General features: G+C 37.7%; 1 protein-coding gene across 1 annotated transcript; it reads right to left on the minus strand.

The window, feature by feature from the left end:
- Positions 1 to 239: 239 nt before the first annotated feature.
- On the minus strand, positions 240 to 9525 carry LOC118752073 (SET domain-containing protein SmydA-8-like). The gene is made up of 2 exons (XM_036486921.1): positions 8466 to 9525; positions 240 to 1159 (listed from the first exon to the last, which is right to left on the minus strand). The coding sequence occupies exons 1-2, from the start codon at positions 9315 to 9317 to the stop codon at positions 713 to 715; spliced, it is 1299 nt and encodes a 432-aa protein (XP_036342814.1). The 5' UTR covers positions 9318 to 9525; the 3' UTR covers positions 240 to 712.
- Between the last annotated feature and the right edge of the window lie 2365 nt (positions 9526 to 11890).

Below are 11890 nucleotides of genomic sequence, written 5' to 3' on the forward strand. Positions count from 1 at the left end.
TAGGCACTCTAAAATTTTGTTTCCAGCTTTTTCAAGCATGGTTGAAAAAATACCATCGATGCCTACTGATTTAAGTTTCGAGAAGGTATGCAGGACCCACTCAACCCGGCCCGAAGTTACTATACCCTCCACAGTCAGAACTGCTGCTTCCCTACATAAGTAAGAACATTAAAAAAAGTTTAAAAATGCAAAAATTTGTAATTTAATTTTTTCTTTTATTTTAAAATTTTAAAAGGACGTTTCTTTTTATATTTGTAAATATAACACATACAAAGTACGAGTACTAATATTTATGTATGTACATTAAAAATTCGAGGCACAGTAAATATGTATGTTTGGTTCAATATTGCTTGTCGGACAAACAGCTTCATAATCAGTGTCAACGTGTGCTTGCAGCGAAACTTTCGTATTCAAATCACAAGAAATAAATAAGTTTTAAAATAAAGGGAATTACAATGAAATAAAAAAAATGAGTAGATAAATATTTATTTTATAATTATGCTAACAACTTTTCTATTTTTTCTTTTTCTTTAAGCAATTATTTTCATCACTTGCATTTTCAAACAGTATTGCAATATCTTTCCACTGCTGCAAAATCGCTATCTATTCGTCAAATATCTGCAACGCATACGTAAGTTGCTCGCTCTTGGTCGCACTTCGCTTCCTCTTTTCCACTCCGTTTCGGATGTCTTGGCGGCCTCCGACCATCAGCTTACTTCACTTCCTTCGCCTTCTCCGTCTCCAAGTACGTACGCATCAAACAATCGCCCAAACCCAGCTTGTCCATAATCTCCAATATGTCTTCACAAAACTTCGCCTTTGCCGTCACCTCATCATCGCCGCAATCCTCTCGCCTCTTCGCCAGACGCGCTATCACCTGGAGCTTGGCATCGATTACGGCATAATTGCTATCGGGTATAAAGCTAGCGCTTTTGTCTCTCAAATAGAGTATCACCGATTTGAGTGACTTCGAATTGAATTTGGAACTTATGGCACCAGATGCAAAGTCCTGCGCCTTCACCATTTGCGCATGCGTCGATTTTTGTTTGCAAACCAGGCAATTCCAATTGGGATGCGGCAGACCGGTGATCTCAGGCACTGCCAGCCCAGTGCAATTGGTGTCGCGACAATAGAGCGCAGAAACGAAGGCGCCTTTTTCCTATTTAATTAAATAGAGAAGAGAAAGGTATATATTATTTTAATTTTAATTTTGTTTTTATTCAGTTGTAAAAATTTTTATTTTATTTTTTATCTATGTAAGTGAGTAAATTAGTGACTCTAATATGCTAAACGGTGCCACATACATACTCACACAAGTGCCTGTGTGTTTTCACTTTCAAAATATTTGTTTATTTCAAAACCTGTTGCGCATAAATTAACATGTTTTGTAAAATTTAACAGCTATACCAGATACGCACATATGTATCTATCCTATTTTTATATTATTTTATTTGTGTATTCATCATCTGCGTTTCCTCAAGCTAAAAAATACTTACGCCTTACTACTGCGCACAAAAATTCATTTCCATTTTGCTCACAAAATTCATGAAATATTTTGCTACTTAAATATTTATTTAATAGCCAATATGTACGTATTCTCGCTACATTGCCGAACATAAGTATTTCCACTTATTTACATACATGTAAATTGCTCTCAGTCTGTTTGTTACATCATCCAAAACGGATATCCAGCTATGATCAAAAACTGGACAAACAATTGTTGAGAAATTCTAAAGTCACTGCAATAAGAATTCAAATAAAGGGGAAACATAATTCCCATTTTGACTTTGATGTGTCTTCTTTTCTCATTTGAGTATTTTCCAATCGTCTTCAAAGATTTGTATTTCCGGCAGTATTTCAATGAAATTTCCTGTTGTTGTTTGTAAAAAGAATAAAAAATAAACATAAATGGAAATCTCGGTGAAAAAAATCTATGTATTATTTTTTTGTAATATTAGCAAATTTTGTACATCACAAATGAAAGTAGAATAAAAAATACTATCCAAATAAACTTCTAGTTTTTCGCTTAAAAAATGTGCACTTTATGACCTTTATCTGGGTAAAGGACTCTCAGGGCGAACTGCGCAACGCAAATAAACTCTCAAGAACCACTGTCGGAAAATTAAAACCACGTGAATTAAGGCCGCTTTCTCATCTCTTCGGCGGCCTAGTTTCACTTATCAGAATTAATTATGCCCGCGCGGTCGGTCTAATTTTTAGATTGCGGTCTTAATGCACGGAGGCTACGTATATGCCCACATATCTCTGTAAAGTTACAATCAGCAGTCAACAGCGTCAGTAGATGAAAAGATGGACCCGAGCCCCCAGTCGAGCCTACAGAATCGATGTTTCGTCTATAATGAGGTACGAGTAGCGACTTCACAGCTAAAAATAAACAAAGCTGCTGAAGCTTAAAGGCAGCCAGTTGAACTTTTCAACTACGACGGCGAGGGGTTGAGAAGACGCCGACTATAATTTAAATTTGCGGCCTAATCCACAAGAAGACCATAATAGCTCTTCTTCTTCTCCTTATTTGGATCTGTAGCCGCCTAAGCGCATTTGGCCGAGTTAAACAAATCACACCAGTCGTTTCTTTTATGTGCCAACTGACGCCAATTGGAAATGCCACTCCACTTGGTCTTTTCATCGCAGCGGGGGCCTCCCTCTTCCTATGCAACCGTCAGCGGGTTCCGAGTTGAATACTTTCAAAACAGGATCATCGGTGTCTATTCTAATGACATGGCCAAGCCAGCGGAGCCGCTGTATTTTAATTCGCTGCACTATATTCATGTGGTTCATCGGTACTTCGTCAGCGGTGCTCGCTCTCGCCAATGTATAAGAGCCCGTGAATCTTCCGCAAAATCTTTCTCTCGAATACTCCAAGAGCCGCCTCATCGGATGTTGTTATTGTCCATTATTTTACGCCATATACCAGCACGGGCATGATGAGTGACTTATATTTACAGCGTGTTAATACTAGCTTCCAAACTAACGAAGATGTCCAGCAAACGGGTCAAGAAAGTTCTTAAGAAATTTGCTACGCTTTCTACTATGATTTGCTAAAGTTTGTGTGTGAATAGTACAAGGCACCTTGTTTTCAACAGAAATTTCCATTATTTCGGAAGGAAAAAGTGAGAGAGCAGGCTGTAAAATATCAGATGTCAAAACGCCTCGGACGCTGCTATTCACACACACGAACCCGCGGGATCCCAAGGGAGCCCAAAACAGCCCAGAAACGAATACGTTCCGCTTTTGCGTCGTAAATGTTTTCTTGTTCGTGCCCGAAACAGCCCGCACATTTTTTCCGGGCACAAATATGCAAATTCAAATTCCCATAACAGCCGGGTGTCCAGATTGTTAAAAAAAAGTGCCATTTCTGAAAAAAATCGCCAAAAATCGCCTTTTTTGAAAATAAAATTAATGAAATCGAATTAACAAATCTTTTATTTAAAAAATGAGATGTTGTTGTAATATAGTTTAAACAAAAAATAATAATAATAGTTATGTACAAACAATTTCCTTTAAAAATACGCATTCTTTTTAAAAATATTTATATCAACACATTTCCAACACATTTGTGTTGTTGTCATATATTGAGCCTTGATAACATACTGTTTTATAATGGAAACGTTTTGCAGCTGAAACTCTTAGCCTTCATATAAAATTTTACTCGAACTATTTAATTAAGGCTTTCCAACCTCATCCTATTTCGAATCTTAGTGTTTTTTGAATTAATTACGGAAAAAACGGACTCATCAAAAGCATTTGAGTGCGGCAAGGATAATAATATTAAGGCTACATTACTTATATTTCCCAACATTTTATTGCCTGTTGCGGGTTTTACTCCGTAAGCAACTATCCAAAATTCTTCAGACTTTACAGTCCAAAGCATTATAACCATTATCTTATACAATAATTGTAACAACAACTTTAAGATACTAGCATCGTGTGAATCCCCTAATTGCGTTGTTAAGTGGAAATCCTAACAAAATGCCCGCCAATTAAACGCCTATGTACTACATACTACATATGTATGTATGAATGCATTTTTGATAGCCGGCATTTTTTTCAAAACCAAAATGCTTGCGGGTGGTACAAGTTCAAGAGCGACAGCAGCAGGTCGGAAATGATCACTCAGCCAGTCAATCTTATTTGTACATACATGCATACATGCGTATTTATGTATATACAAATGTAGACAAATATGTACGTAAGTAAGTATGTACTTGAGCGCATTTCTTGCTTTTGTTTTCATTAATTTTGTTTTGATTTCAGTTTTCCGAATAACTGAATATTTTGTTTTTTAAAATTTTATTTAGAATTTTACTTGCTAATTCCATGCCATTTCACTTTAATTTTATTATTCGTAGTTCAACGTAAACTTATTGTCGAAATTCTTCCAACGGTAACATGTTTATTTATGTACCAAAATATTACTACAAATTAAATTAACACCTCAAAGTACGCTAAGCCAAAAAATTGCGAAAGGCAAACAAAAAGTTGTTCGAAGATAGAAAAGTACTTATGTATATGTATATAAATGCATATGTAAGTACTAATATGTATACATATTTACCTGTACAAATGTGCATCACTGCCTCCCTAAGTTTATTATTTTAGTATATTAAAACTTTTAAATTTTCATATTTCGATCAAAATCAATTTGATTTGATGTTTATTACCGAGAAAAATTTTGCACCCGGCGAAATGACATTCGTATGTATGTATGTATGTTCCTTTTCACATTTAAATACATACATACTTATGTATGTATATTTTTTCAAATACTAAAAAAATGTTTCCGCCTCGCTAAAAACGCGATTTTAGCAAATTTTGCTATGTCAAATATTTTCTCACGCATTTCAGGCAGGCGGATGCGCGCTAATAAATGTTTCAAAGCTGCAAAATCATTTTGGAATTTTAGATCACAGCAATTGGCTTACAAAAAAGCCAATATAGTCTTTTTAAATTAAAAAAAAACCTTGCTGACTTCTGAAATCCTAAACAAATTTATTAAATAGTCAAATGCTTTAGTATAGCAAGTTTGTTAAGTGGTTGGCATGTATGAGTATCTGCTTATTAGCAACAGTGAAATTTTATAAAACACAATTTTTATAGTTCAATCTTTTCACAACATGTGAGAGAATGTATTTTATTTTTTTATTATTTTTTTTTTTTGTTTGGCTACTTATTTCGCTATTTTTGTCGCATCTGTTTTCAAGATTATTAGTTATTTATGATTATATTTACGTCGATTTTGATTTTAAATAGCTGGCTCTTGCTAATGTATTAAATATTGATGTTATGTTATAAAAAAAAAAAACTACTAAGCAGACGCAAACTTAGAGGAGTGTTGAGTAAAATGTTTCTCGTTAGCTGGCTAATTTCCCATATCGTAAAAGACAAGGTCAAGGTGGAAAATTATGGCTGGCGGCTGTGACGATTTAACAATTTGTTTTTGTCAACGACAAAATATTTAATTGCTTACGCTGTTGAAAGAGGCTGCTGGAAATTGTCTATGTAACTAATTTTGCCTCTCAATTAAACAAATTCTACTACATACTATCTCGAGTATACAGTAATCCGATTGACTATTATTTATGGACTGAAGAAGAGTTGAATATGTCTCACAGATCTTTATAATTTGCACTTTTATTCGGAAAATCAATATTGTGAGGGAAAACGAACTATGGGCGCGAAGCGAGCCGGTGTGAACTAAAATCTGGGGTTCTCTGTCGCCTAACCTAAAAGTCGGAATATCACACCTAACTCATAACAAACAGATTCCTCATGGTCCTAGATAGACGTAGAGACGACCTATTCATTCAACCAAAGTTTTTTTATTACATCCTAGGATCACATTAAAGGCGCCGGAATGTATGTAGATCTGAAATTCTTCGCCATCCCGGTCATTTACGTACGCGGTCCGCCGAAATAGCCTTCTATTTGGCGCCCATAGATCTCCCCTATAAGCGCACACCTACCATCGCTGCCCCCGTCACGATACCAACATCGGGGTAGGCTATTTCAATGCGAGGCCGGGCAAGCAAGGAACCTTCGGTCCAACAGTAGGATAATTCAGCCTACGCGACAAACATCTGATAGCGGAATGAGGCTGATCGAGTTCGCCAGGGCCAGAAAAATGATTGTCAGGCTGTTGTCTTCAGATCAAAAGATGGAAAACTATCTTTTTATAGGTGAAAGGCACGAATCCAGTGTTTAGGGTCATTGTATGCTCAGAGAACCAAACATGTAATCGGGCCACTATCTTTATGTGGCCAAGATACGAACCCATCTCCGCAACACATTCCCAGCTAGCAGAGAAGCGTAAGTTTTGCCCATAGTGCGGTCTCGTACAGTTTTCCGTATCCGGAAACGAAAAGAAAACTACTAAAATTTTAGTTCATTTACGTATCCAAGAACGTCGAAAAACAGCGGGGATTTCGTATCCAAAAACGAAGAACAACGACGGCAGCTATCGTTTGTTTTTGTATCCGGAAAACTGTTGAAAAAGATGATGCTATTTGAAAGCAATAATTGTATTTTATTTGTTCAAGTTCAACATTTTAAAGGCTGACCGTTCGGAGGAGCGTGCCACTATTTGTTAGCTTCCAGGTTCGAATTCCGTCAGGTGCTTCCTTATTTTATTTTATTTTTTGAACCGTGAAAAAAGCTTCTGTGAAGTGCAGAAGGAAAGTGTATTGAACAAAAAATTCAATATGACAAATTTCAAAAAAAAAAAACAGTCAAAAATTTCTCCGTTTCACAATAATTTTCAGTGATTGTCTGTAAAAACATACATTTCTGCCGCACACTTTAGTGGGATAACGGATCATCAAAATATTCGAAAATGGAATCGATAAACGGACAAAAATCCGCATTTTATCCACTTTTTTTCCTTTTTCGGATCAATTTTCCGCAGAAATTGGCGTGCACTTTTCCCGCTTGTTACGTAACGTAACAAAATAAATATATTGTTTCCAAGGGCTTGAAAAAACACCTCACACCTGGTGAACCCACCACTGACTAAGTATTCACCATACTGTGTAAAATCACATTAAGCAAGATCATCAGCTCCGTCAGATCTGGGAAGGGCCGCTCTGAGCCAAATGAGCTTTCAGGCAGGGCAACTTTGTATCATGCGACTTCTTTGCTCTGATGCAGGAGACGTTACGATTACAATAACAACGGCATCACCTCAACACTTCGGCCATTTCGCATCCTATATAATCCTGCACAGAGGTGGAGTCTAGCTTTCTGTCTTTTCCGCAGATGACGCAAACATTAGCTGTATAAGCATTATATCGAAGTATATCGGCTCCACTGACTTGGTCATGTCCTGAAAGTGATGGGCATGTCAGTGGCAAAAATACATCGATGCATCGATTGGCATAGGACTTTTCAGATATTATTTCAGAGCAAAATATGTTATTAGCAAAAGTGTACAAAATTTTAAATTGATTACTATAATTGAGATAGTTATGTTTCTAAGGAAACTTTTAGGAGCCATTTTAATTTTTGGCAATTAGCATTTTCCATTGGCATTAGTTGGTATAGGAAAAAAACGACTATCGTGCTTTTTTGAACTCGGCCAAAATTTCTAAGGCCGTTACTGCAAAGCTTAAGAATTGGAACAACACCATACAAGTATTAAACGAATGCTGAGGAAACCTCCCCTTCCTTTAAACCGCTAGGCTGACACGGCTGTACTCTTGGGAACAAGGTATCAATTCTTCTACACATGCTTACAGGTCACTATGAATTCGAGATTAGGAGTGAATGTACCGGCCTACTGTCGAAGCTGCAGATGCGTAGAATAAAAGTAAAGTGTATAGCACCTTATCTGCTGCTGCCTAGCACTTAGCAGAATACGACTACAGACGCTCGGAAAACCGTACCTACAAAACTTTGCGGGGGTTGAGATAATTAACATAAGAGCATTAACAAAGTTCATTACGTCAACGAAATGGTTTTCTTCCGAGTGAGCGTCTCAGCCTCGTAGGGCGTTTATGGCTTTCGGTATAGCATTATAGAGAGTGTCAGATTCACTCCAGTAATAGAGCGTGACTAGTGCTGGACCGTTCATTAATAAAAATTTTACAGTTTATGGCTCTGTACAAATTCTGGGCAGCACCACAGAAATGTAATTCTGAAAAAAAGGTCGCGTTTTTTACAATTTCTGTGTTCACTACGCCTTATTGAATCACATAAACTAAAGTAAGATGCCCAAGTCAACCAATCACTAAGTTCTTTCTTCAAAAATCCGGCGCACTAAGAAAAATAAAATAATATTACATTGTCACCAGCGCTTTCCCACGAAAATAGTCCCCATTATTTATATGAGATTCCTGCCACTTTGTTGTATTATACACTCTCCCATATACTTATGTACTTTCAAAGGCAATACCCCATGAGTCACTAATTTTGCTCACTCACTTTATTATCACTGTCGATTATACACTTACTGTTGGATCAGAGCAGCGCGGACACTTGCACGTAAATCCTTTCTTCATTTTCAAAAACAAATGTCGTGCAATATTTCCGGTGAATAATTTTGTGTAGGTTGTTGTGATTTCACTACCAGCTGGTATATCTACTGAGGCACGCACTACCATATTTCTGGTCTTCTCCTCGAACGTATAGTAGGAATTGGGAATGCAATCGTGATTCATTACAGCGAATAATGGGTAGAGCGCGCGGTGAGGAAACTCCTGATTGTCATTGGTGCGATCGGCGGTCTCATCGAATCCATTCGTGCGCAATACTGCCACAGTACGATTCATAATTTCAATTAGTTTCTTATCGGTGGGGAACTCCATGAATCCTTTGGCGGCATTACGCACTTCAGTGCGATGATTATTATCTAAATTTGCCTGCAGACAGTAAACTAGATCGCGTTGCTCCTTCGCCAACTTGATGGCACGCCCGACACACAGCAAACGAATGAGCAAAGAGTTTGCCACATCCGGTTCACTGGGTTTCCACGATTTGAAAAGTTCACAATCGGATTTGTGTTGTTGTTTTTTGCCACACAATGAGCAGACGGGCAAACCGCAACCTTGGCGACACATAAATTTCGTATCAGGCAACATTTTAAAGCACACCGAACACGAATTAAGCGTATCCTCGGCGCGTGCCGCGGGACCGATCAGCAGCGGACTATCGCGAAAAATCACATCACCGCGTTTGAGGTCGCGCGTGGCGAAAATGCCACGCCCAGCAATTTTAGAAACACCTATTTCCCATGCAGGATCGGTGTCCTTGAAGGGCGCCAAATGGAGTGTAATTAACTCCGCAGTGCGCTTTGGACAAATCATAGTTTTAGAAAAATATGTACTCTTATGTTTGTACGTATGTATGTATATATGAATTCACAAGCACTTTATCGTAGTTTTATAATATTTTGTCTTTGGATTATTTTAAAAATTTCTATCACTTTTTTGCACACGACTTCCTTTAAATTCTATAGAATCAGTATGTTCAGCAGATTTTTTTTTGTTTTAATATTTCGCGCTGCGTAGCCGTTGGCAAACTGTCGCCGTTTTCCAGCTTACAACGCTTTTATTCGAAAATTGCCGAATTTTTCAAATATCTTTGTGAAATATGCTTGATCTCAAAATAAATGACGACGCGATCGCCATGATCCAACAGCGCCGAGCGCAAGCATTGTACACTTTCGTTGAGAGTGAGTGCGAACATGTGAGTGAAATTAATGAAATCTTTTCAAATTGCTTAATTTGACTTTAATTCAATTCAAATAGAGTGTTCGAAATGATCTAGACCATTGCGGGTGTCTGCAAATAGTGATGTGATTTACGTAAATAGTTACCAAGTTGTTGAGTAGGCAAGTATTCAATTTAGATTTGTAGACACGATCAATTCAAAAATTTGTTTAAAGTATATTTATAGAAATTATCACTTGATGAAGCCAAGCTATAATCAGCGAAGCAGTAGATCGGGCGGGGTTTAACCTTTCTCCTTATGGAAGTCGATAATAATCTCCTGATCCTGCATGAAAGCTCGTAATAAATAATCTATCCTTTTGAGGTCGATCTTGCACTCAACCGTCGATAAGTTCATGATATTATAAAGCTCTCACAGTTCGCTATACCATCTTCTTTGCTATATATCGCATTGCCGAGAGAAAGATCTCCTTATCAAGTGCCTTACGAGCACAAAGTAGCACCTGCTCGCAAGATTTATTCCTCACATGATCTCAGACTGAGATTATTGATCGTGCTAATGCTGAATATTTCACTACTTTAAATTTATAATTGTCAACAGTAACATATGTTCCATAGCGCGAGGACTCTTCATGTGTTGCCAGAAATATAATTTGTCCACTTTTCCAGAATCTTTACCATTACTGGACCGTCGTTAATTATCGGAAGGTTCTGGCGTTGTTGTAAACTTCATACCAATTTTGATCAATATATTTCTGGTGCTGAATTTACTCAAAACAATACCCGCTTAAGACGTGATGAAAGTAGTTCTTCATGACTTTTTTTCGTTCAATTCCAGTTTGTGGTATGCATTTTTAAGATCTACATAGTCCCAAAAAATATTTCGCTCCTATGTAGAAGTTTGGTCATAAATGAGTCGAATATTGAAATTTGATAGTTTTCTCTCAATATTTCCACTTTGGTGGACCCCATATCGTTGCATAGACGGATATCCCTGTTTTCTTTAAATACTACTACCTCCTAGATATCTACGGACTAGGTTCTGTCATAGAGCCTATGATATCTTGTTTCACTACTTCGCTTAACTTTTCTTCGAATTTTTGTTCCAAGGCAGCCGGCATTCAGCACATTGGCTGATGAGATTTTAATGCCCATAGGCAAAAACTAGTGATCTTGTGTATAATTTATATCACGGCCTAGGTTTACAAAGTTTAACTGCATGGTAATCTTTCGCCCCAGTTGATATTAAGCTTAATTTTCAATAACAAGAAAGATGGTTCAAATTTTAAACAGACTCCACGACCGATAATATAGCGTACTAAACTGCCGTTTAGCTTAAATCCGTTGGGCAGTTTGCATGCAGGTCCCACAATCACAGTAGTATAGCGTCAACGCTGTCCGGATAGATTGACTACGTAATCCCTCATGGGTACTTTTAGACGAATTTCAGGGCCACGGGGTCGAAGACTGCCACGAGGACAAGACGATGCCTTTATTGGTGCATGGTTAAACAGATAGATCGAAAATACACAAGGATGCAGAAGAGGCGCATAGCTTTAGTTTAGTTAGTCCGACAAGGTTCCGGATTATTGAAAGATTTTCCTCCCAGAAGATTTATCAATAAAACAGGGCGCAGGGTGGAGGTACATTTGTAATGGATTCTTGAACATACTGGCATCACTGACAGCAAGGAGATCAACAGACTAGACAAAGAAGTAAGTTATTTTGGGAAACTGGAAAATTTGCTGATTTCTCTAAAAGCGACTAAACTCCTACTAAAACCCTAGAAACGCTTGTTTATTTTCTAACCGTGGATCTTTCGAGAAGCTTCAGAAAAGCTGCAGTACTATAATTTGAACTACGCCGATATTTTTAGGACACCAGACTACACAATACCGCCTCCCAAAAGTTAAAAACAAGTCTCGGGCATTCAATATTATTCTACAGCTACTACAACGTAAATCCATGTCAGACGAGCTTGCGAGGACCTGAAAAATCTGGCCCAGCTTCGGGAGGAAAATGTTCGACTCACTAAGACTAGGTAAGCGATCCGATTTACCACAGGTCACTGCTTTATGGGAAGCCTGCCTGCAAATGACTGCCAAGTGTCCATTAATTCATAAGATTCATCTCTTAAGAGCATGGATGCTAGGCTACTAGTTTGAGTTCTTACTAAGAGGACACTATTGACTTCACGACCTTTAAGT

Source organism: Rhagoletis pomonella, unplaced genomic scaffold, assembly GCF_013731165.1.
Source record: "Rhagoletis pomonella isolate Grant_MI unplaced genomic scaffold, Rhpom_1.0 Rhpom_scaffold_01209, whole genome shotgun sequence".
Lineage (NCBI taxonomy): Eukaryota > Metazoa > Arthropoda > Insecta > Diptera > Tephritidae > Rhagoletis > Rhagoletis pomonella.